The sequence below is a fragment of the Giraffa tippelskirchi genome, chromosome 5 (assembly GCF_054371585.1).
Source record: "Giraffa tippelskirchi isolate mGirTip1 chromosome 5, T2T-mGirTip1v1.2.pri, whole genome shotgun sequence".
Classification (NCBI taxonomy): domain Eukaryota; kingdom Metazoa; phylum Chordata; class Mammalia; order Artiodactyla; family Giraffidae; genus Giraffa; species Giraffa tippelskirchi.
Window position 1 is genome coordinate 145,762,985 of NC_137279.1, and position 26,846 is coordinate 145,789,830.

General features: G+C 38.1%; 1 protein-coding gene across 1 annotated transcript; it reads right to left on the reverse strand.

The window, feature by feature from the left end:
- Positions 1–26,240, reverse strand: LHX8 (LIM homeobox 8). Its single transcript, XM_081488829.1, has 9 exons — positions 25,930–26,240; positions 24,109–24,195; positions 23,585–23,746; positions 19,348–19,469; positions 17,078–17,298; positions 16,459–16,562; positions 11,766–11,861; positions 5,329–5,512; positions 1–711 (listed from the first exon to the last, which is right to left on the reverse strand). Exons 2-9 carry the CDS (start codon positions 24,181–24,183, stop codon positions 635–637), a joined length of 1,041 nt encoding a protein of 346 aa, XP_081344955.1. The 5' UTR covers positions 24,184–24,195; positions 25,930–26,240; the 3' UTR covers positions 1–634.
- Between the last annotated feature and the right edge of the window lie 606 nt (positions 26,241–26,846).

Consider the following 26,846-nt stretch of genomic DNA (forward strand, 5'->3'; position numbering starts at 1 on the left):
TTTCACAAGAATGAAAAATGTTTAATAAACTTAGAATGGTGGGCTTATTAAACTATAGTGTTATTTACAGCCATAGTTCATCAACCACAAACACAATAATGTGTTTGCATGGCATGCTACAACAGAAGCTTTATTCAGTTCATTCAGAAAACATTGGCAAAATAAATTTCAATTGCAAATTCACAGATACAAGCTTCAAAGTATAAAGTTGTATATAACAAAAAAATACAGGTAATATTTATAACAATAACTTACAGATACAAACTAATGATAAACTACAATTTCACAAAGGATTGTAAACATTTTGCACACTTGTCAGTCCTTTCTTTTAGGCAAAGTGCTGTTTTGATGACAAATAAATTAACAGATACACACTTGAGTGAACTATTTTCATACAATACAAAAAAAAGTTTTGATTTGTTTTCTTCTTGTAAACATAAGTTTTACAAAAAATGAAGAATCAATAAAAGTGTCTTGCAGGCCAACTAGAGATACATACCTGGGCAGCAAAGTGATGTTGGAAATGCTTTGGGTGTTAAATAAAAAATTAACATTAATATATTTTCAATGGTATTTTATACATAACAAATGACAAGTTTATATCCTTAATCATTTCTATCCCTGAAAAAAGGAATTAGGTATGACTTATTGGCAGTTGTGTCATTGAATGGGGTAACAAGGGCTGGAGTCCAAGAGTTGTTGGTGAATGAGCTACAAAATAGAAAGAAATTTGTGGATCAGTTTTGTAGGGTAAATAAAACTGACTTAAAAACAAACAAAAAACAATCCAAGGCAAAGTCCTCTCACAACTGATTATAGCTGAGGGCACCAAGCTATACTCATTCTACTGACCTCAGCAGAAGCATTAACTTATTCAGCATAGTGAGCATAGTATTGTGAGAATCCAGGAGTGGTTTACTCCAAAATCTTTATTTTGGGCCCCAAGCTTTTGCCACTTTAAAGTCCTCCATCCATACCCCATTCACTGCACTTTACCCTGCAGCCAGAAACACACCACCTTCATCTACAGAGATGTTGCTAAATTTCATATGAAGTTTCCTCTATAGGGTGACTCTTGCCCCAAATTCCTATTTATGAATGTTTAACTGCCTCCTTCCTAAACATACATGAAAACACATTTGACTCGGGCAACACTAGTCATTCATGTGAACACACACAATTTTAATCCTAACATAGGTAAATGGCAACAATGATACAGGCTCTGATTTTCACTTTAACCAAAACTTAAAATGAACTTTTCACTCTCAGCAAAGACTATGCTGCTTCAAACCAAATGTCCTTCTAAGAGCAACTAAGAAAGCTGGACAAAATTTTTAAAAAGCTGTTTGAAGGCATCTGCAAGATACGAAGGCAGTGAGAGTTCGCAAAGTCAAGTCCCAGAGAAGGAAGGAAATAAAATGAGGCTATTTCTCCTCCACAAGTGTAATAACAATTTTAAAAGAAAATGAGTGTCTAAGAGGCTGAGAAGTTTAGCAGAGTTTTCAGGAGTTAGACTTTGGGTGATGTGGAACAAATATGAAGGACCAGGTACCACTGAAGAGAAGCCTTCATTAAAACTAATAGACACAAAACACAAGCTTTGGGGGGTATCCCAAAAGGCTGCTGCCAAGAAGTGGTGACCCAGAAACATGCCAGCCTTTGTGAGAACTGATGTCTGATTGGATTAAGTTGGTCTTCCCCTGACCTAACTCCCTGCCAATGGCAAAACTAAATTCTCTCTGGTGGAAAATATCCCATCCAGAGCTTCAAATTATTTCTAGTTTTCATACCTCACATCTGAAGTGCAATAAAAAAGTAACAAGGTAAATAAGACATGACATGACTAAAAACAAAGAGGAAAAAACAATAGAATAGATCGCCAAAATATCCAGATATTGAAGTTGTCAGGTATGAACTTTAAAATAACTATAATTAGTATAACAATTTATTAAGAAATAAAGTGACAAGATAGATAATTCTGGCATAGAAATAAAAACTATATAAAAGAATGAAATGGAAATTCTAAAAACTGAAAACAATAACTGAAATTAAGACCTCAGCAAGTGAATTTTACAGCATAGACAGAGAGAGAATTAGTGAACTGGAATACAGGTCAGAAGAAAATATCTAGTCCAGGACATGGAAGATCAAAAGGCTAGAAAATATGGACTTTTTCAGTAATAGCAGAAATAATATTTGAAGATACAGAAAGTTTGTATAAGCAAATACATCAAACTTTCATATTCAAGAAGCATATCTAGGCACATTCTATAAAACTTAAAGCCAAGCACCAAGAGAAAAGCTGGGGGAAAAGGACATTCACCTTTAAAGGAGCAAGAATAAGACCCACAGCTGACTTCAACAATAAGTGGTATCAAGTCAGTTAACTACATTCTAAATAACAGAAACAATAGAAGAAAACTGTTTTATTCATATTGTCAAAGTGCTGAAAGAAAATAGCTGTCAACCTAGATTTCCACATATAAAGGAAAATCCATTTACAGTTAACTGCATCAAAACATTGGAGAAGGCAATGGCACCCCACTCCAGTACTCTTGCCTGGAAAATTCCATGGATGGAGGAGCCTGGTAGGCTGTAGTCCATGGGGTCGCTAGGAGTCAGACACGACTGAGCGACTTCACTTTCACTTTTCCCTTTCATGCACTGGAGAAGGAAATGGCAACCCACTCCAGTGTTCTTGCCTGGAGAATCCTAGGGATGGCGGAGCCTGGTGGGCTGCCGTCTATGGGGTCACACAGAGTCGGACACGACTGAAGCGACTTAGCAGCAGCAGCATCAAAACAAAAACCTATAAAAAAAAACCTAACAAAAGATGTGCAAGATTCCTAAACAGAAAACTCCAGAATATGAGAGAGTATTTGAAGGTGACCTAAATAAACAGAAAGACAGACTAGGATCATGGTTTGGAAGACAATATTAGTAAGATGGTTTCCTACAAGCTAATTTAACAGATTATATGAAAATCTCAACTGTTTCCTCTTTTTTTGGTGGAAAAAATTATGGGAACATAAAGGATCAAGAATAGGCAATACAAACTTAAACAACAAAATAGGATAACATGTATTACTGGATATCAAGAATTATATATCCAGCATTAGTAAAACAATTAGGTATTGATACAGAAATAAATAGACCAATAAAACAGAATAGTATGTGCTAAGTCCCTTCAGTCACGCCCGACTCTTTGTGACCCCAGGGACAGTGGCCCTCTAGGCTCTTCTTAGGGTACAGAAGTTGACATATATATTATATGGACACTTGATTTATGACAAATGTAGCACAGAAAATCAGCTGGGAAATTGGTATTTTCATAAACATAACAAAGACTTGGTCCTTATTTTACACTACATAGAAAATTCAATTCCAGATGGACTGTAAATCTAAATGTCAAGGTTAAACATGGTTAGTGAAGTTTGTAGAAGATACCATAGGAAGAATATATGACAAAGGTCCATTTGGTCAAAGCTGTGGTTTTTCCAATAGTCATGTATGTATGTGAGAATTGGACCATAAAGAAAGCTGAGTACCAAAGAATTGATGCTTTCGAACTGTGATGTTAGAGAAGACTCTTGAGAGTTCCTTGGACAGCAAGAAGATCAAACCAGTCAATCCTAAAGGAAATCAGTCCTGAATATTCATTAGAAGAACTGATACTGAAGCTCCAATACTTTGGCTACCTGATGCAAAGAACTGACTCACTGGAAAAGACCCTGATGCTGGGAAAGACTGAAGGCAGGAAGAGAAGGGGACGACAGAGGATGAGATGGTTGAATGGTATCACTGACTCAATGGACATGAGTTTGAGCAAGTTATGGGAGTTGGTGATGGACAGGGAGGCCTGGAGTGTTGCAGTCCATGAGGTCGCTAAGAGTCAGACACAACTGAGCAACTGAACTGATAGGAGGAATGTCTTCATTATCTTTGAGTAGGAACAATTTCTTGAACAGGTCATAAAAAGAGCGTTCCTCATGAAGGAAAAAAACTGATGAACTACATTAAAATTAGGAACTTGTGCTCCATAAAACATACCCTTAAGAGAGCAATACATATAATCATGAAAAAACTTATCTATATGCAATACACAGCCAAAGTTAGCACAAATCAAGGAAAAACAAAACAGACAAGCCAACAGACCAACAAGCAAAAGACATGAACACAAAAAAAACAATATACAAATGCCCAAAGAAAAAATACTCAGGCTCATCAGTGATGAGGGAAAAGCAAATGGAAATAATGAGATAGCACTATACAACCACTAAGCCGGCTAAATTAAGAGGTCACACCACATCAAGTGCTGGAGAGGATGTAGAGCTCCTTGAACTCTCATGTGTTGCTGGTCAGAGTGTATATTGGTTCAATCAGCATCAGAAACTTTTTGGCAGAATCAACTAAGATTGAACATACGTGTAGCCAAGCCCCTATATGCTACTCTTAGCATATATATACTAAATAAAACTGAATTAATATGCACCAAAAGGTGTGTACAATGAGGGCCATAGCATCATATACATAAAAGCCCAAACCGGAAATAAAATGAGTGCCTACTAACCTTAAGTGGATAATGGTATCCTACAGTGGAATTTTGTATAACAATGAAACAAATCACTGATTCTTGCAACAATACAAAGGAATCTCACAAACATTATAGTTGAAAGAAGTGAGACACAGAATACATTCTGCAAGGTTTGATTTATATAAAGCTCAACAACAGGCAAAACCAGAACATGATTTTAAAAGTCAGGCAATGTTACTTTGCAAGAAGAGGATAATGACTGAGAGGGGACATAAGAGAAGCTTCTGAGGTGCTAATTATATCCTACTACTTCCTCTGGGTAGTGTTCACATGGATATGTTGATTTTATTAACTCATCAAGTTGAATACTTATGTGTGTACTTTTCTATACGTAGGTTTTGCTTCAATAAAAAAAGTTTAACAAAATTCAGTAAACCTCAATCTAAAAATCTAAGGGTGAATACTGTCTCTGACCATAGGAAAATAAATTATCCAAATATTTATCAGGTCAAAACAAAAAGAATGTTTTTTTCTAAGTAAAAATCAAGCACCATCTATGAGTCATTACAAATATCTGTATTTTAGCTGTAAAGTGAGTGCTATGCATGCCCCTTAAAAGGCTGCCACAGAAGTAAGAAGGTTGGATCGTTCTTCTCCCTACTGCATCCCACTCCCACAGCATTTTTCAGCTACTACTGAGGTAATATTTCAAAATGTGAATCATACTAATAATATAATATTAGAAGGTATGAGTGATTGTTTGAAAGGCAGCTGTTAAATGTTAGGATACCTACCATCCATATAACTATGCAGTGCAGTTAACATCGTCCCATCTTGGGGCACATAGGCAGAATAAGCCATTTCTTCTAACATCGGTGGAGACAGTCTGGAGGGGGGCACTGCTGTGACTGGGGCAGAGGAGGAGTGATTAGGACTGACGTGTTTCTTGTGGCGTGCTCTACAGTTCTGAAACCATACCTGAGAGGAGAAAAGCAACAGTAGCTACGTCACATAGCAGCTGAGTACAATACCAGTTCAATACAACAAAGGATGCAACTCTACCATATAAGCGCAGCACAAATCTAAAGAAGCTTTCTTTAAAAAAGAGTTCTGTAGACACAAGAGAAATCATTTTGCACAGTTATCAACGGTCATTTTCTTTGCCCAAATAATAATGATCTGATGATTTAATTTAAAACTGGTTCTATAATAAGCCAGCATCTTCCAAAACAAAAATGGGGGTGGGGATTCAAAATTTCAGAAAAGTTTCCTTGCTTCTCCTACTGACATTTGGGACAAAAAGAAAAACGGGAAAAGCCCTTTCATCAGAAATTTTTTAAAAATACACTACTCACTGTATTCTCAGACACCTGCTGGACTTATTTGAAATCCATTTTCAAATGATTAAAATCCCCACTGAGAACTTAAGACTTTCTACAAACCTCTTGATTCAGTTATTCCAGTCTCTTGGTAACCTGCTGAGTTCAATTCCTCTTAGTAAATACATAGGCTATTCTCTAAGAAGCAGGTTAAAGTCAGGCTTACAGTAAGAAACAACTAGCAATATTTAAGTAGAATAAAATACAAACATATCCACTGGTGAGACAGTTCACCAAATGTAAAGAGCGAATCACTTTGTTGTCCACTCCATCACAGAAATAAAGGAAGCAAGTTCTGGGTTAAGCAGAATTTTATACGCAAGTCAGGGTAAACAAGTCTAGACCACCCAGAATGCTTCCAGTAACTAAGCTACCTGCATGTGAACTTCCTGCTCTTAGATAAAACCCACTTACAGAGTGTTCCTCTATTAAAATATTACAGCATTTATTTGCTATCACTCCAAACAACTCTGTCATAAGAAGATAGAGAAGTGGAGGCATAAAATCTTTATAAGGAAATTAGGATAGGAATATTTGGGGATCAAGGGAGAAGGCCAGGCGCATAAGTCTCTGCCCAGGGCTGGCAGACAGTTAGTTGATGGCTCAAGGGAATCAGGGCTGAACAATGTGGAACAGAGGGCTGAACAAAAAAAGATTTATTAAAAAGCTGGCCTGCTTCAAAAGGCATACCTTGTTATCCTTGGGATTCATTAACAGAAGTATAAACTCAAGGGGTTAAAACCAAAGGAAAAGGGGTCTGAGCAGGTGGCTGAGGGGTAGCATCTAAGGAGTATTTCGGGAACAAGCTTAGGCATGTATCAAGGAAAACGATGTAGTCACAGCCTGATCACCCATGTTCTAGAGCACTAGCGAGACTCAGGTATCTATACAGAGACTTCATCCAAAGTCTTCAGTCACAGGTCCCTTTACAGGCTCCTAAACAACAGATGCCACTGCTGTCACCCAGCCAGCCAAGAGGACACACTCACACATTCTCCAACTTTTAACCAGGGACAGCTGCCACCTGCCTTTTCCGCTCACACTGCCCAGAAGACAGGCACCCCAGAGGACTACATTAACCTGAAACACATGGCACTACGATTACCAGAGTTTCTTCAAGGTATCCTATGTCTGCAATAAATTATACATTAGATGGAAAATATTCATTTTTTAAAAAATTTCAGACTTTGGAAATAAATATGAAGATAGCCTGATGTTAACAGTAGAATAACTACCTTAATGCAATTCACATACCTCCTAGAAAATAAATCAACAGGAAATTAAGCAAAGAGAGGTTTGAAAACACAAAGTGTCATGTAACTTGCACATTTAAACAAAGTTGAAGATTTCAGGCATCAGAAAACTTCTGACATGAGGGCTATCTAGCTTGAGGAACGAAATACAAGTCCTTTTGATTCTCCTTACTGACTTAAAATCTCCTCTTGCTTTGCAAACCTCTAAGAGTTAAAATTTCTTCTAAGTAGCATACTTTTCAAAAATCTGAGCTGTAAATTGTAAAATACATAAGCTGAAAGCAAGCCATGTAGACATTCTGTAAAAGAAAAGACTAGTGCATTAGATCAATCTCTTAGAAAACCCAAAGGGCCAAATGAAAGAATTTAATGTATGAAAAAGATATAATTTTAAATGACTGGGAAATCAGAGCTGGCACAGAATTGATTAGAGAAAGCTAACTAATCATTTGGAGGGGGAAAGAAAAATCTCAACTTCACAACATGTAACCAAAAGTCCATTACAAATAAATAAGGGTTCAGATATAAATAATTGGGACCATAAATGTTTATCGAAACAAAAGCCAATATTGATATACTTCTCTAGGTGAAGCAAGAAAAAGTCCAAAGCTATCAGAAAAAAAAAATATGAAGAGATTTGAATACAAAACAATGTAAAATTTCTATGTGGAAAAAATAAATGAAAAGGCAATTGATGAACTATGAAAGTTTAACATGATAAGCAATAAAAATCAGTAAGATAAAGAGAAAAGAAATAACCCAATATAAAAATCAGCTAAAAAAACCCATTTTTTAACCATAAGTAAACGTATTAAGGTTTATTGATAATAAAAGAAAGATAAATAAAAACAAAGTTATTTTCTTACTGGCAATTGGAAAGGATGTAAGAGAATGATAGTTTTTAGGATTTATCCACATTGAGGAAAGAGAAATTTCATATGTAGGTTCTGGGAGAATAAATTGATAATGAACTTTCTGCAAGGTGAATTTTGTACTATCAGTCAAAGGCTCTTATAATGTTTTTATCTTTTGACTCAATAATCTCACTTCTAGAAATTTATCCTATAGACACCACTGGACAAATGCACAAAGTATATACACAATGTTCTTCACTGTAGCATTTTTATGAGGTAAAAAAATTCAAAATAAACTAAATAAATTATGTAGCAATACAAAGGATGTATATTTTAATATGGAAAGAGAACTCCAAGCACACTGAAAGAAAGAGCAATGTTTTAGCATGTTTCTGTAAGATATACAATTCATAATTCAACTTTGTGAAAGGATATGTGAGCAGTGATTATATCTGGATGTAGTATTAAAAGTAAAATCACCCATCTTTGTTCTGTGATTTCAGCTCAGTGATGATCTGCTCTGTTACAATGTCTCACTGTGCAGATTTTCAGGGCTTCCCTGGAGGCTCAGATGGTAAAGAATCTGCCTGCAATGCAGGAGACCCAGGTTTGTTACCTGGATTGGGAAGATCCCCTGGAGAAGGAAATAGCTACCCACTTCAGTATTCTTGCCTGGAGAACTCCATGGACAGAAGAACCTGGTAGGCTACATAGTCCACGGGGTCGCAAAGAGTCACACACAACTGAGCGACTAACAATTTTCACTTTCATGCAGACTTTAGCTAGTAAAGGTGAGACCTGTGTTTATATCCTGTATAGGACCAGTATTTCCACCTAATCTTTGGATAACCTAGTTTACATATACGAATCAAGTCCTAGTAAATCTCTTTTCTTTAACATTTCTAATGTGTGCTCAACGCTAGGAAGTAGCTGGGCAAAGAGGTTCTGACTACTATTTGAGTTCACAGTAATTAATCCTTCAAAAATACTGTGAAGGACTATATATTTGAATTGTTAGTACTCCTTTGCCATTTTATCAAAATATTTAAATTTAACTCTTACATATTAAAAACCACCACCCAACAACATATTCTCCAGGTTCTAGGGCTTACAATGTAGTTAACTTGCTTATAATACTGGTGACCTAAATACCTGGAAATTATATGAGCGATGTCTGTCTGAGGTTCTTACTTCTTCAAATAATGAAGAAGGCTCTCAGAAAATCCTCCATTTTCCTTTGCTTCCAACTTCAAAATAATCTAAAACATAATAACCATGAATCTGACTTAGCTACAGCAATCACTGTCACTGAATGTATAGAGTCTTGATTACGAGGACCCCCTCAGACCATTGAGTTGAAACTACCTCAACAAAGGAAGCTTCACTTCCAGGTAAAGGAAACTCATCACCTCAATGGTGTGAGCTAAGTTGCTCAGTCATGCGTGACTCTATGTGACTCCATGGACTGTAGCCTGCCAGGCTCCTCTGTCCATAGGATTCTCCAGGCAAGAATACTGCAGTAGGTTGCCATGCCTCCTTTAGGGGATCTTCCTGACCCAGGGATTGAACTCATGTCTCCTGCACTGGCAGGCAGTTTCTTTACCAGTAGTGCTCAACAGTAGCTGATGCCAATTTTGTAGACTTACACACTGAGAAAATTCTTCACTGTGAGTGAAATCTGTTTTTCTCCTACATTCCCTTGCAGAGACATGATCCTGCCACCTTTCATAACCATTTAAAGACACCTCTGTTTATACTCTTCCTTCCCTTACCATCTCTGGATCTTTTCTCCAGATAAATATCCCCGTTGCTGTTAATAACAACAGACTTTCATGACCTTAATCTTCCTCTAAAGGGAGCACTCTTTTCACATTGGTTCCTAGTTAGCCCCTTTCTAGAATCTGGCACTCTGAGACAAACACAATACCCTGGATATCTGAACGTACTGAAGTCATGGGACTTGCCTCCTCAGATAGCCTCATTACACTGCACTTAACCAAATCCACTGTACATCTAGGTCTTCGGAGAAGCTGAGGTATTTTCAGGTCTCTCCCACTGACTTCTTGGAATAAATGATCTTTTAAACATGAAATACTTCAGGCTTAATAGAAATAAATATAATAAATAAATAAATAGAAATAAACTGAGGAATAAACACGTTTACCCACCAGCCAATTTAAGAAATAAAACATTATAGTGCAGTGTTAGACTTAACTGTTTCCCCCCACTGAACTTCATCTTGACAGTCAGTCACTTGCAACATTACTTCGTTATACCTTTTTAACCTTAAATATTATTTTAAATTGTTTTCTATTTCCCTAATCGAAGGGAAATATAAGATCCTGACACAGTTGACCACCTCCATCTTGAATCCACCTTAGTCCTTGGGCCTCCATGATGCTTCTACACAAGACTCATTCCTTGGTTCTGGCTGTGATGGTCCAGTTCAAACAGCTCACTCCATAAAGTTCATTCTTCAGCTTTTACTGTCCACAGTCTCTCTATAAAGGATCTAATTTCATGAGTCGTGTTCATCCTCTGTGAAAGTTGCTCAGTCATGTCTGACTCTTTGTGATCCCATGGACTGTAGGCTGCCAGGCTCTGTCCGTGAAATTCTCCAGGCCAGAATACTGGAGTGGGTAGCCATTGCCTTCTCCAGGGGATCTTCCCAACCCAGGCATCAAACCCAGGTCTCCTGCACTACAGGCAGATTCTTTACTTTCTGAGCCACCAGGGAAGAGTATCCATGGAAATGGTGTTTCATCCTTTAAAATACCGGTTTACATGCTCAACTGCCACCATCACTGCCTGATAATCAGAGCTGGAAAGGAATTCATCTCCCTCCCAACTGCTGAACCCACATTTTAAAAACCTTTAATATTCCTGTCAGTAATACCATTTCCATGGATATTTTGACTTCAAATATAAGTCATCTTTGATATCTCTCTGCTTCACCATTATGGTATCCATGTCTTTTTCCTTGTCTCTCTTGCATCCAGTGCCTGCCATTAGTGTTCAGTTGATAAAATGTTTCAGAATGAATTTGAGGCCACCACCTCAGTTAAGTCTCTTTTCGAAAAATCATTATTTTGCTGGGCATCACTCCTAACCTGTCAATCCCCATGTAGCCTCTCCCAACTCTAAGTCTTTCTAGGTACTGTCATCAGTCCTTTCTTCCTAAAAATACATATCATGGTTTTCTCCTGCTCAGAAGCAAACTTGATATCTACAGGCCTCTCCAAGTTCAGCTCAAACAATTCTATTTCCAACAATTTGCAAACATAAATTTTATCTTCCAACAAATTTGCTCTAACTTATCCTTCCCTACTTTTGTTTACATCATTCCTTCTACCTGGATCTTTAATAAAGGTCATCAACATTGCCCACCCCCTGCACACACACACATCCACATACACAATCATAGAAAAGTAGAAACAATTCTGGCTTCAGAAGCAGATCTAGCTTCAAACCATAGTTGTCTTTTTAGCCTTAGGATCTTAGGCTTGCTCTGAGCAATGAATGAAGTAAGTTTTGTAAAGAGCTGTCTAACAAATGGTAGCCTAGATCAAGCAGGTTAATTGATTATCAGGCTTTTTAAAAAACTGATTGTGAAGAGATCTAAAACGAGAAGCTAATGCTTTGACATTTCTACACACACACACACACACACACACACACAATGTACACTTATGAAAACCTAGAATAGAACTTTTAGCATCTCTTGATTAACCTTTAAAATAGTCACCTGTATCACACGTCTGCTCAAGCCTGTCCTTTCTGCCAGTTTCTGGAGAGTCTGTGCATCTGGGTTGTTGTCCTGAGCAAACTGCGCTTGCATAACCTGTTTTTTTAAAAAATGTAGGTAGTAAATAGTAAATAGCTAAAAATAAGAAGCTCAATCTTCTGAACTTTGATGACAGGAGAGATAAGGCATGCACAAGAAAATGGAATACTTGTATTTTACTACTTGAAAATCAATACAGAGAAGTGTTTATCAATAAAAAGAAAGCATATTATGTAAAATTGTGCACAAGTTGCTATGCTGAAATCTTTAAAAAAAATCAATTTCAACATAAAAACTTGTCTCTCAACTATGCTGTTAAAAATAAGCTCACCTTTTCTTCCATTCTTACAACCCACAAAAATGCATAATAGTATAAGTCTATTGACTATTTTTTCCATTTTGTTAAAAATTACTAGCATTAAACAATTTTTTAAAATATAAAAATCATCTTTAACCTCTACTCAACTAAACAGGTTCAAGGCCCCTACATCAATTTGTATGAAAATAGTAGACAGTGCAACAGATTGCACTCCACTTAATTGCAATGACTCCATCATTCATTGTTTCTAGCACTTGTTCTATGCAAAGGAACATCTGGGACCTTAAAAGAGAGATACTTATCAGTCTATTGCATAAGAATTTCCTGAGATCTAAATATTCATAGATTGAAAAGCTCCCAGGTGATTCTGATGTGAACCTTTGGATTGGAACCTGGCCTCAGCTTCCTGGGAGAAAGACATATGCATGCCAATAATTAACAACAATACAAGCTAAAATGAGATGCATGGAGTGAAGGAGGAGGAGGAAGAGGAGTTCCAGAATAAAAGTACAAGCAAAGGGTTTTGGATTCCTTCAGAAAAGGAAGTAATGGGAATCAAGCAAGGTATTTGAATTTTATTACTTATAAGTCAATAGAGGGAAGTATAAAATATAAAGAAAGTATTATAAGAATGAGAGAGTGGAGCCTAGCATCCAAATGATTGTGCATGTCCTGGGCATGGGATGGGGGTAATCTACCTAACCTAAAGTCCTGCTGACCCTGACACCATTTCCAACAGTCAAGATTAACTGCATTCTCTACTATGCTCCTCAAATAATACCATCCTCTGCACTGCACCAGGTAGCTAGCTAATTTGCTAGCAAGTCGAACTCTTCATAGCAGAAAGTGAGTTTCTGGAGGGCAAAGGGAATGTCTTATCCATTATATCTGGAGATAATGCCCAGATTAACCGAATGAACCTCCACAATGTGCACAAAATCTGAAGATAAAGACCAATGGAGAAAAAGTGGAGAAAAAGACCAATGTTGTCCCGGGAAACCTTATGAGGTTTAAAAATTGTATATTTATTTTCAGTTAAGTTCTCACTGATAGGGACTCTTCCAGAATAAGGTATTCCTGGCTTCCAGTCCAATATACTTGTCCACATACTCGCTGTAAACTAGTACTTGTACTTTTGCTTTTAAAAATGGCCAGAAACAGCCTAAAAGTTTATTATCATGCCCAGTTCACTTCATTTTTCCTCTCCTACTCCAAATGTGTTACTTTAATATCTTCATGTGCAAACAGTTGTGTTTATATGTACTTGAGCATGTAACATCCCAAAGAGAAAAGATGAACAAATTAATGTCTTTGATTTTTTAATTTTTCAAGGAGAAAAGCTGAACAGATATTTATTTGTAATGCCATTATAGATAATTTATAAAACAAAAAACATATGCTCTTCACAAATGCATTTCAAATTCACAAGTTTAATAATGGAACCAAATTACATTTACTAAAGCAATTTCTCATTAAGGAATAAAGGAAAACTTAAATCAACACTGATGGTTTAAAACTGGAATATGCTAACGGAAAAGTAAGATGCATTCATCAGTGTTTAGTCTCACAAAAGAATCCTTTTAATTTCGACTTGGTTTCATTGCTTTCCAGTCACTAATGATAATAAAAATCTACCCTATTCCTCTTCTGAGCTATTTAAAATGGTCAAGGATCTAGCCTCTGTAGACACATCATTTTAAAGCCAGAAAGTCTACCAAAAATGTCAAGAGTCAGCACAGTAGCAGCTGACCAACTTAATCTGAAAGTAGATTAAAGTAGGGGCTAAACCTGGCGTGTTTAACATTAATAATCATTGAGCAAGTACTTCCAACTACAATAAGCAAACCATAATATTGGCAGGGACTTTTAAAATACAATTTATACAAATGAGACAATATTTGAAATATTTTTGCCAACACAGAGTAGTCTATTTTGTAAGTGTTAAACTGTTTTTTTCTTCTTGTAATTTTCTAAAGAATTTGGGAAATTTGTTCCTTATACTTTAACTCTTCTAAAGTCCAAACAAGGTACTGTATGAATAGTCGTGACTTACTGATCACCTACATTTTATTGTTTTGCTAAATTCAAGCACTACTTAAATAACTAGCTTTCTGAAAAGTAGGACAATTTAACAATGAGGTACATGGCCTGATTTATTAAAGGTTCTGGTAGAGTATAATGATTCAACTTATCCTAAGTACCTAAGCAACAAAGAACACTTGAGGACAAGATTATGTCTCATTGTTTCAGTCATTCCTGGCATAGATAAATGCTAACAAATACTAAATAAATGAGAATATGCTTAGAAAGAATATAATTTCTGCTTTCATTTTTAAAAAATCCATGATTCTGGTATAAATTTTTAAAAACTCATGATTCAGATCACATTTTCATATAATAATGCATGGCTTAAATAGTTTTTATGCACAATTTGCAATTTAAAACTATAAAGCCATCTTCAAGATTCAGAATCTCACTCTTGTTTTAGCTGCCACAGCAGTTAAATAGAATCTGGGTAAGGCACAGCTCTACTCATGGTCTCCTGGGAGGCCAAGGAAAATTAAAAGACCAGAAGTTTGGGAAGTAGGGTCCAAATCTCTTCTCTGCCATTCCCTTGGTTGTCTGCCTTGGGAGAGTCCCTGCAGTTCTTGGATGAATTGTAAGAGATGAAAGAAGATAACGTACAGGAAATTATCTGGCATAGGACTTGGTACACAAAGACTGCCACAAATATTATTCCCTTTCTATTTAATTAGTATCTATACTTTCTAGATGAGATTGTACATATATACCTAAAAGTTGCTTCAAATTTTCAGTTACCCTTTTACTAATAAATTTTTATATTGAATGAAAGTTATTGGTCTTATGACTATTAAAATTATGGCCAGTCTTTCACGGAAACAGCCCACTTTATACACAGAACATATTTATATTAGAGACTATATTTTAACCCAGACACCTTTTAGCTACTGGGTATTTTGCTACCAGGTCTCCCACAGGTACACATATCCCCTAACTTGGGGCTTTACATGATCTTCACGATAACCAAATGAGGCACCCAGAAAAACAAGCTTCAAACAGATATTTCTTTCAGCTGCCTTACCTTCCATTTTCTACTTACTATGTAGTTGATGCCTGAATTAAGGAATCAAAAATAATTTTCTGGAATTTTTTTCAAGAATGGATCTAGATTTTAAAGCTAGATTGCTTTTCAGTGACATTAAGGTCCTTTGGGATATTTATGTCATAGCAAGGCTTCTTTCTTAATCATTGTCAAAATAAACGTTCTCTCTTTTACTGCATTCATCTTAAATACTGACAAGTATTAGAATACTATCAGTGATTTTTCAAAAAATTATCTTCACTCATTTATTAACATTGTATAAATATCCTCTAAAGTCTGATCTAAGATGGATACTATATAAAGCTCCTAGCCATACATACATGGTAGGTGCTCAATAAATGTTACCTCACCTTAACATAAAGCAAATACTTCAGTCATACTAATCTTTTAGAAAACGATTTATCTGAAAAAAAAATGTCAGAAATAATCACTGTGTGTACAGACTTAAATATAAAGCAAAGAGCAATTATTTCATTATTTTCTTGACTATAAAAACAGAAGTTATGACAATTATATTTAGGACAACTAAGTTGAAAATAATCCCTCCATTTTCAGGGAACATAATCAAACTTTAGCATCAAATTATAGAATTACTCCCTCTACCCCCTTTAAAAACAAGGAAAGGTCTACTTGATTGCAGTCAATCAGTAGATTTCTATTTATGGTAAGGCATTTTCAATTCCTTCCTCCTCAGAAAATGTACAATCTTGTCTATTAAAAGACTCAATGCGGTTTGTTAAAAAGATGAACACATCAGAGTCCCACAGACCCACATACTGAATGTTTTTTTCTGTTAAGTGTCGCAAAATGTTCTGTCTTCTATTAAAATTACATGTAGTAACATAAATACCTGGGTTAAAGTAATTTTTTTCAGAAGTCAGGACAGAGAAACATTTTGTTTACACCTTGATGTAAACGTTAACAGACGTCAGGAAGACAAACTTGCATGACAAGTTCACATCATATCACAACTCTTGGAATATTGATAAACAATATTTAGGGCAATGTTTTCATACACTCGACAAGTCAGTTTGCACAAAAAGCGCAGAGTAACCTTTTTGAAAAAATAAAAATATTTTAAGACAGCATAGACATTGCTTTTTGTTTGGCTTTTGTTAGTTTTGGTGTTTTTTGTTTATTGGGCTTTTTTTCTTTTTTTTTTTATTTGGTGGAAAAGGGCTTCAAAAACTCAAATTCATTGTCATGTCTACCTGGAGCTGATCTGCTGTAAAGCTGGTCCGAGCTCTTTTTGCTGGTTTTGGATGATTAACATCTTGCTCTGTAAGAAGGGCGCCTTCAACACTAATCCCATTACCTGCATTTAAAAAACACACCAAATGTGTTGGTAACTCAAATGGGGGCAGTCATACAATAATAGGCTTCTTGCATCTCTTGGCTTGGTATGAAACTGTATACATCTTCTAGTTTTCCAAATCCCTTAAGATTTAGAACATACTAGAAACATAATGTAGAAACAACATTTCATTTGTAGGCTTATATATTTAGTCAAAAGTGCACCAAGTTGGAAGTGCACATCTAAGGCTCATCCTTAAAAAGGCAAACACAAGGAAACAACTGGTTACAAAAAGCAAAACAGAACCCTAAACTCAAGGCTGCTTCCTGAGAATATGGCACAAGGCAAATACATATGCCATGGCTTTTCTTATAAATAAACAGATGGAGACCATCACTAACAGTAGAGGGCTTAATGAGTTTCACCACAATTACACTGCACAAAATAATGCTTTAAGACGACCTTAGGAAAAAATCATTTTTATCCCTGTGTTCACTGTCCCAAAAGATTCAAAAGTATTTTAAGTATATATTTACCATTTTCCACTTCTCTTTTTAAATTATCCAGCATGCAGTCATAATGCACTCTGCAGAGGACTTTCTCTTCCACTAAAGCAAACTCCTCTCCCGTGGAAAGTTGTCTTTTGCAAGAAAAGCAGGCAAAGCATGCCAAATGATAGACATTCCCCTTGGCCCTCCGGACCCAGTCAGTAGAATGGATATGCCTCCCACAGCGAGAGCAGCGAGTTCCATACCTTCTACATAAATGGGGGTGGGGGGAGGGTGAAGAGTTAATGCTTGGTGAGATATTCATCAGTCTAGGATTAAACTAACACGTTATATTATTCATTGGATTAACCCAAGTATTTAAATCTTTTGAAAATGAAACAGGAATCAATTATTTTTTAAAAGTCAATATGGTAAGCAGCAGCAAGACTTGAGATGGGATCATAATTCAAACCTGTTTATAAAACAAAAACTTCTCATTGTTACTCTAAAGGAGGATAGGATTTTTTTCTTTTAAAATAAATGAAACATGAGTTTCAATATCCTTCTTGTAACAAATATCAGGGCATTTATAAATTATCTAGAGACTCAACATAACACACACACACACTCCAGACTGAAAAAACTAAAAAAGTACAAAGCCATACCACTGAAGATATAAATAATGATGTCTTAAAGCCAAGTTGAGACAATTAGAAAATGCTTTAAACTTTTTTAAAAAGTTAAAACATTTAAAATTGATATTATCAAATAATGAATAGAACAGAAATTGTTCACTCTGGTGCGTGAGGAAGGAAAATTCAGAAATGTTTCCTTTGGTAAACAAGCTCTTGCATTACCATCCACAAGAGGAGGAGAAATATTACCTAAAACTTTTAGACACATTTCTGGACATTAAATGCAAGTTAGTCTTAACAAAATGCCAGATGTAAAGATTTCCTTTTTCTCTCAGTCCTTGTGACACTCTTGTCATATCTCCTACCACAACTGCAGTAATAGCCTGGCATATCCACATTAAACTAGATAAGTATATGTGTCTGTGTCTATTCATTAACATATCCTTAGAGGTATTGCTAGTTTTTAAGTTAATCTGAATCATAAAAATCAAGTTTTGAATATAGTAAAATACAAGGTATTAAAAAAATCCTGAAGAACTAGACTTGTAAAAAGTCTCTGAAAACAAACCTTTCAAGCAGCTTTAAATTAAAAAAAAAAAAAAATAAGATTAGCATACCCTATGTGAAAGAGGAGGCAAATTGCTACTGTTTTTGAGGAAATAGAAAGTAAATCTGATGAGAAATATATGATTTGGGTAATTATAAAATCCTATGATTTTATAAAATAAAGGACTCTGGGTTTCATGAAGTGCTTTAACTTGCCTAGCAATTTTATTCAAATTAATCACAAACTCTTAAATCAGTTTTTGAAATTGAGTATAAACAACATAATTAGTATTACAAACTTCATTATGTAGTATTAACTTCCGAGTTTCACAATGAACATTCTTCTTCCTTTGGAAATGCAAATAGAGGAAAAAGCTGATAATTTTGAAAAGTCATGCTTAAGGATGATTTCAATTTTGAGATAGCTATCCATTAAGAATTGAATTCTATCCTTGAGGAAATTTTCCATTTAAATGATTATAAAGAGACCAGGCAGAGAAAATGTTACATTTAATACCCAACGCAAATATAATCGCACAAAATAAATATCAAAGAACAGACAAAAGAAACAATTTTTAGGCAGGTTATGTAATTAGACTTGGTGTATTTCCGATACTGGAATGGTCAATTCTTCTGAATAATATGGTTTATCACAGTTTTCAAACTGCTGGCAATTTATAGGTATATTACAGGGGGTCATTCTATAATAAACTGGTAAAAGCTCAATAACACTTTGATTTTTTTTCCCCTATAATTACTTTATTTTGTCTTACTACTCTGCCTGAACAAAGAGCATTGCTATAATAAGTCACCTTATATTTCATACTTTATATCCCTGCACAGCAAAGAAGTGTCCCTGTTTTTAATAACTAAAACTTTCATTTACCAAGGTAGAAAAAATTATTCAAAGTTAATTTTTATATACTGGGTTCCTAAAACATATAAATATGCTAATTTTGTTTTAATCCAATTTACCTCAAAAATATGAAGCATTCTCATTTTGAAATCTGTTGTATAAGAAAAAGTGGGCTTCAGTAAATAAAACTGGACCAGAAAGCCTATTTATACAATTCTCTTTGTGTAAATAATTTCTTGGTGTATCTACTTACTAAAAAAGCAAAAGAAGTTTCAGTATACCTGAAATAATCAAGTTTGCAGAAAATGTCTTTGTCTTTAATATAACAGCTGGTGTGCCTTCCTAAGGAGGTCCTGCAGACGCTGCAGGAGAGACACCGGACATGCCAGCATAGGTCGTTCACCTGTGAAGAAAAAGGGGCCAAATGAGAAGCCATTCTAATACCACGCTTAAGAGTATCCTTCATTGGTTTTCTGTATCAGGCAATTTTAAAAGCTAGCCCCTTAATATTTTAACACATGCTCTCAATGTTCCCATCTAAGAAGTGTCATTTACATAAATACGCATCTAGATATACTCTTTTAGATTTCAGCCAGAAAAATCACAACATATTCTATATTTTGTGTTTATTTTTAATATAATTTTGAAAAATTCAAGTTTTCTTTTTAAATCAAATGTCCATTCTGTTTTTTTTTTTTTAATCAACATCTAAGAACATAGGGAAAATTTTGGTCACTTTAAGTCCTACATATTGGTTTTATAATTTTTCCTTGACCAAATTCTTCCCACCATAACACATGGCAACTAAAAAATTCAAGTCACATACCTTCTCAATCTACTTTTTAGCCAAATAATTATAAACTGTTCACTAGTTACAGTGAGAAAGAAAGTGGACAAAAAGCTTTGTAAGATAAATACTTACCCTTGTAAAGAAGCCAGGCAATTCATTTCGCTTACAAAACAGACACTGCTAAGGTAGATTTAGATGTTGATATGGCAGAAGCCCTGGCTCCCACCTAACATTAAATGACCAAACCATAAAGCACTGGTAACCCTATTTTAATGATTTGGTCATTAAAGGAAAAAAATAAATCTATTATAAGTGATTCTAAAAAGGCACACAAGTATTATTTATCATTTATACTTAGTAAGACATTTTATTTTATAAAATGCTTTAATAAATCATAGCACTTTATATTGTAAATAGGGGAATGAAATACTGTTGAATCAGTGGACAAATCATACAAACCCTCACCTTAAACTGTTGCCATCATACTATAAGCTGCATACATTTAGCCTTCAGGAATGAAGATGTGTACTGAACTGAATTTGCCTATAATGCAAGCTCCTAAAGTTTGCCCTTGTTAAATGGGCACAAGAACTTGGTTTAGTTTAATTAAATTTCATTTAAAAGAACAGCAATAATGCAAAAGAAGCAGTTACACTGTACAAATGGATCTAATGCCTAATATAGGAATTAGGAAATTGAAAAAAATGGGAAATTTTGAAATATAGCTTTTGCTACACTATTTCATAATAAAGACAATCTTGTCCAATGATTCTATCATGTTAGCACTACTGTTCAACATGTTTTACTGTGACATGAAATATAAAAGGTACTGTGAAGCTGAAGAAGAAAGTTTCACTGGCTTCTAATTAGTTATGTGCCTCTTTCCAAAGCACTGATCAGAGTATCATTTTAGTGAAATTTTAACTTTTGGTTTTTCTATAAAAGAACACACTCACCATACAAGAAAATAGGGAAAACAGCAATGGAAAACAACCAGAAAAAAATCTGAGGAAACTAAAATTTTAAAAATTAACAATGGTGATCGCTGTCCTGGAAACAGAGATGTATTTTCTTCCCCCCCGCCAAATGGGTCCAATTAAATTAAAGTTGAGAAGTACAGGCTTCCATTAGTATTCCACTGTTTAAGGCCTTCTGCATTTTGATCTCATCCAGGTTCTTTTTTTTTTTTTTTAAAGCCAGGATAGATGCAGTCTTCAGGGCAGAGTCATGGTCATTCTCTAGTTCCCTAAAGCCAGATGTAATTCCTGGTCTGCCACCTTTCCTCAAAGCTTACTAAAAAAACAAAACAAAACGAAAACCTCCTTCATCTTCTTTTTCTTTTCCAGAGAGGAAAATAAGGTGAACAGAAAAAATTCTGGAGACTATAAACCTGTCCTGATGGCTAGCATTCATTCAATCTCTGTATGTATACATATATAGGATCAATCCAGAAAAAAAAAAAAAATCACTCAAACGACAGGGCACTGAAGTATCACATAGGGCAATAGACATATCTAACTCCTCTCACATTTTTGTCTAACTCCGTTTTACTTGCCTCGTGATATGGTGTTTTTCTTTAAACAGTTACATACTCAAATATTCTATTTAACAATTATTTTTTCACCAGTGACTTGAACTGAATTCAAACTTATCTGGAAGACTATGTACTCAAAATGGTGGTGGTGGGGAGTTGAGAACTCGAGTTTTTATATAATCATAAACTGTCAAACTTTTGTTAGTTTCCTATATGATAGGAAGACAGTTTTCTTGCATATCTACTAATATGTACTTATGCATACTTTCTTGTACATATACTAAAGAGTAAACTAAGACTGTATGTAGAAGACTTCATTGAGAGGACTCCAGTCCTATTACAAAGGAAAGCTTTTTTTTTTTTTTATAAATTTATTTATTTTAGTTGGGGGCTAATTACTTTACAATATTGTAATAGTTTTTGCCATACATTGACATGAATCAGCCATGGGTTTACATGTGTTCCCCTTCCTGGACCCCCCACCCACCTCCCTCCCCATCCCATCCCTCTGGGTCATCCCATTGCCCCGGCCCTGAGCCCTTGTCTCATGCATCGAACATGGAATGGCGTTCTGTTTCACATATGATAATATACATGTTTCAATGCTAAAGGGAAGCTTTTAAAAGACTCATTTAGATAATTTAGACTGTTTTATACAAATATATATCTGATATATAAACATATGTTAACAGATAAAAGATAAACGCTAGAAACAATTGTCTATTTCAGAGGATATGTTAAGAGTCACTTTAAACTTTTTTCTTTTTCCTCTCTAATATGAAGTGGATCCATTACACATCCATTCAGAAATATTCTGAAAGGTAAAGCTAATTCCTGAGAGGGCTCAGGAAAGGAAGAAGCTAGTTTTGATTCAAAAGATGGTTTTGAAATATTCAAAGAGGTTCAGGTCTAGAGACACTGAAATGGGAATCTTAAGAATGCAGATTTAAAGAGAAAGCCATGCTAACTTGCCAGCCTTAAGAATCAACCACTAATTAAGTAACTTAGTTACTTTTTTAAACAGTTTTCACCAAAATTCCTTTTGGTACTTTATCTTAGTTGTACCTACAGGGTATCATTCCAACTTCCCAGATGCAGCAGCTTTGTATGCTGAGGCAGAAATTTAAAGAAACTCATAAACTTGCTTTTTGAATTCATATTCTACATAATGAATTCTTTTGAGAAACTAGGTGGGGGGTGGTGGGGGTGGGGAGAATAGAAAGTGAAACTGGTTTGCTACTAATTTAGTGTAGGAGAGATCATTATTTTAAATAGTGGTTTTAAAAAACTATTGAAGTTGAAATTCCATGATATTAGGATTAAAACACAGGGGACTATGATCCTTCGTGCAATGACATGGATAACTGGCCTGCCAGAATTTGTACTCCAAAACTCCCCCACAATATCTTGAGAGAAGTAAAACAAATTAAGACAGACAGTCAGCTCTCAAACCACCACTTGAAGCACTTCATCCTAGGCATTTTTCTTTCTTTTTGTTTTGTCTAACTTCACATCAATTTCCATTGCCCTCCTAAGCACTAGAGATGACGTTTAAAAAAAAAAAAAATCACTGGGTGGCCCTGAAGTATTAAACCTTAGTAAGAGGAGGAAGATATTGAAAATGGTTTTTATTTAAATGGTAGTACGAATTTTATTTTGGAAAAGCCTCAGGTTAGTGTAAATAAACATAAGACTATGTAAAAAATATCTGTCTAGAAAAGACTCTTTAAGGCACTTTACAGTGGTTCTCGCCAAAGGAGACACTGAAAAGGGAAAATCGGTCAACATGTACAGACTTGGAACCCTCATAAGCAGGCAGACGCCTGGGTGTTACTGCGGGTTATAACCCGAGGATCAGTAAAAATAATTAGGCAGGACCTTGTTTCCAGAATGGGTAAGGATTTCCCCACTTCCGTTCCTCTACATGTAGGTGGCTGACTCCAATACTTTCACTCGGGTATCGCCACCCCTAGACCACACACACAAGCAGTTTGGCAACAACAGGGGGTGTTCTAAGATTTCTTCTCCCACTTTTCCCCACCTTATGAGTTGGTCTTGACTGGGCGGTTGTGCTAAGAAAGTCTACAACCTCGAGCGAGAACTTCAATGGAAAAGAAGGGGAAAATAAACTTTTCTCCTTCCCCAGAGCTCCCTGGGGAACCGCGCTCGCCTGGGCCTCGCGGCTCCGCCCTACCTTGAGAAGGTACTTGTCCACGATCTCCAGGCCGCAGCTGCTGCACACACACTTGCCAGGAGGGCAGACGGAGCCCGAGGCCATGGACCGGGGCGAGGACGACGGGGACAGCGGGGCCGAGGAGGAGCACGAGTCCTCGTCCCCCACTCCCTCGGGGCTCACCTGCAGGAAGCCACGAGGCGCGGTCTCAGGCGGTTCTAGACCCCTCCTCCTCTCCCCATCCCACAGACCCGCGGGGGCTCCCTCACCGCCTCCCCTCCCTTCCCCCAAACCACCCCCAGTTCCTGATGTCCCGCTCCTCGCCCTCCCCGGGGTCCAAGCTCCCACGGCGAAGCCGCCGGGGCTGCAGACCCCTGGCCTCCAAGTCCTGGGGTGCCTGGCGGCTCTGCCCAGCTCGCCCCAGATCCTTCCCCCTCCACCAGCTCCTCGAGGGGCCAGTTGAGCCCGGGAAGGAACTCTGGGACAGCAGCCCTTCGTTCTGGGCCGCCTCTCCACGGCCAGCACCCGGGGCCCTACCCACTCACCAGCCCCTCTTCCCCGGCGCCTTTCCGAGTCCTCCCGGCCGCCAGGGCTGCAGTCCGCCCGCACTCCTCCGACATGAGCCCCTGGCACTGAGGAGGTGAGAGCCGGGAAGTGGAGAGGAACAGAGACGAGAAGTTCAGAGTCGGCACGTGCAGCCGGGAGCTTCAGCTTCTCGGCACGCGGGGCGAACTAATGAAGGCCCCGGCGCGCCGGGCCGCACAGGCAGCAGTCTGCGCGCCTGGGCCCGCGCGCTGCGGGCGAGCGGACGGCGGCGCAGCCCTAGCACGCAGCGAGGCGGCCACGGGAGCTCCGGGGGCTAGCCAGGCCCGCCGCCGCGCTCTCCGGGCTACGGGTCCCCAGCGCTCACCGGAGCACGCCGGTTCCCCGCCCCCCTGCCAGGGGTAACGAGTTAATAACAATCATCCCCGCACAAAGCATTTTCTTTCTAGACGTCAATCACTGCGGAGCGGGGATCACTGGGCTAAAGGGGGTGCATGGGGGGGTGGGGTGGAGTAGGAGAGAAGAAAAGAGGATTTGAGGAGGGGGTGGGGGTAGAAACTTGATTTCTTTAATAGCCTCAATTAAAAGAGCGAGACATATATTTTTAAATGGGAGCTTTTTGAGTTAGATAGCCCGAAAGGTGAAGAGGTTTAATAGGATACTTGAAAGCTAATTACAGCGGGATTTAAGAAGCCTGGTGTTTGTTCCGATGACAATTTGAATGAAAATGCTTCAGATTAAACCGAGCCAGCAGCTCTTTCGTAAACTTACAGCAATTAGAGCTGCGAGTGATTTATACTCGTTTCTTTAAGGTGTAAATTGCCACTTATTGCTCGGTAAGTCAACATTTTGAGTTACCAAAGGATTATTTTTAACCAGCGCAAAAAGCGGGTCGAATAATGGAAAATATCCAGCTGAATTTAATTTGTGTCATTAAAAAACAACTCACACAACCTCGGTCAAAATGTTTTAAAGCAACAACGCGCATTACTCAAGTGTTTCCAAGCCTTTGCAGGAGTTTTGTTCTTAAACGAAAAAGCAGCCGCTCTGGGCTTTTTCTGCCTTCGTTTACGGAAACGCTAGCTTGGGGGGCGGGGGGCTGGTGTCACGGAACTCAAGCGGCCCACACTTTTGTAGTTCTGTCTCTTCGCCTCCCTCTTCCCTCTGACAGCATCAAGCGAGACGCTGTCCGAACCTCTGAGTCCCCCCAACTCCACCCCCGGGCTCTCTGCCGGGACCCAGCGCCGCAGCACGGAGGCCGCGTCCTCGCAGACACAGAGTTTAGGCAGTAGCCCCCGGAGTTCCCGTGCGTCCTCCGCAAGCATTCGGGCGAAGACAAAGTCAGTGGTGCCCAGTGCGGGGCCGCGGAGGCGCTCAAACAGGCTGCAGATGATTTTCAAGCCTAAAACGCGACATACCCCGCGTTTGTGAGTAAACGCTCCTGCCTCCAGAGCGAGGTGAGAGTTTGTCATTTCCCCGCTATCTACTCTAGGAACGGTGCGACTGGAGAGCCCTAGGGTTTGTTTCTTTCGATTTTTTTTTTTTTAAAGTAAAATGGCCCTCAAGCCCTCCCTGCAATCCCAAAGGTCTTCCTGGAGCTCCGTCTGCTTCTGTTTCGCTGTGCGACCGCGGCAGCGAGGATCGCCATGCGGCCGGAGGAGCTCCTTAGGGCCAGCAAGCGTCCGCCGGCTGCGTAACAGAGAAGCCTCGCCTCGGCTCCGTCCCTCCCCCACGTCCCCCCCTGCCCCCAGCCGCCCGAACCTCCCGACTCACTTTCCCGACCTCCCGATCACCGCTGCAAACACAACAAAAGCACGACTCACATCGCTTTAGGCTCGAGGCTTCGTCTCCCAAATTACGGTCTCCATGCCTCAGGTTAAGTGAGCTTGTGGGGAGGGGAGGCAATGATTACTAACTAACGCCACTACGTAATAATAATAATAATAAAAAATTGCCGGGTTTGAAGATGAGACTGTTACAGGTAATTTCTGAACCTCGTTTAGGAGCCCAAACAGCTCGCGTTTCAAGGAAACTGCGATTCAGCTGGTCTGGCCGGGCGTCGGGTCGCTCACCTTCTCAAGGGGAACTGCCAGCTCCGGCACGTCCTTTTCTTCTAGTTTACACACAAACATCTGATCGCTTTTCCAATACATGGCACTGCTAGGGCTGCTTATCACATACCAACTCCAGAGGGTCAGAGGCTGTCCGTGTCTGCCGATCTGGCCCCCCTCCCCCGCCCCAGTGCGCTAATGAAAGCTGACACACCAAGAAGAGTAAGAAGGCTACAAGTCTTCGTCCAAAGAGGCCGCTGTGACCGTAACCACTCCGATGGACTGTTCCTAAGATTCTTTCCCCAACTTCATTGAGCTCTGCGCCTTTAGGAAAAGGGGGGAAAAAAGTTTTGTTTTCCAGAGGGTGGAACCTTACATGGGGAGAGGGAAGAGGGTGTGGGGTGAAAGTCTTTTCCAGGAGGAATAGCCTCACCTCCTTCAGAAAAACCCGCCTTCCCTACAAGTTAAGATCGTTATCAGGACAAGCCAACTTACTCCAGATTTAGTATTAAAGAAGGAAAAAAAAATGAGAATGGCCTGTTAACTTTTGACTTTTAAAAAAATCTGCTCTCTGCATCTGCCGTGGCTTTTTAATTCTCACTCCCCGACCAAAACCTAAACAAAGATTCAGGTTACATCTCTTTCTGCAGCAAGCTGAAGGGGAAGCGGAGGTCTGGGTGACTCGAATG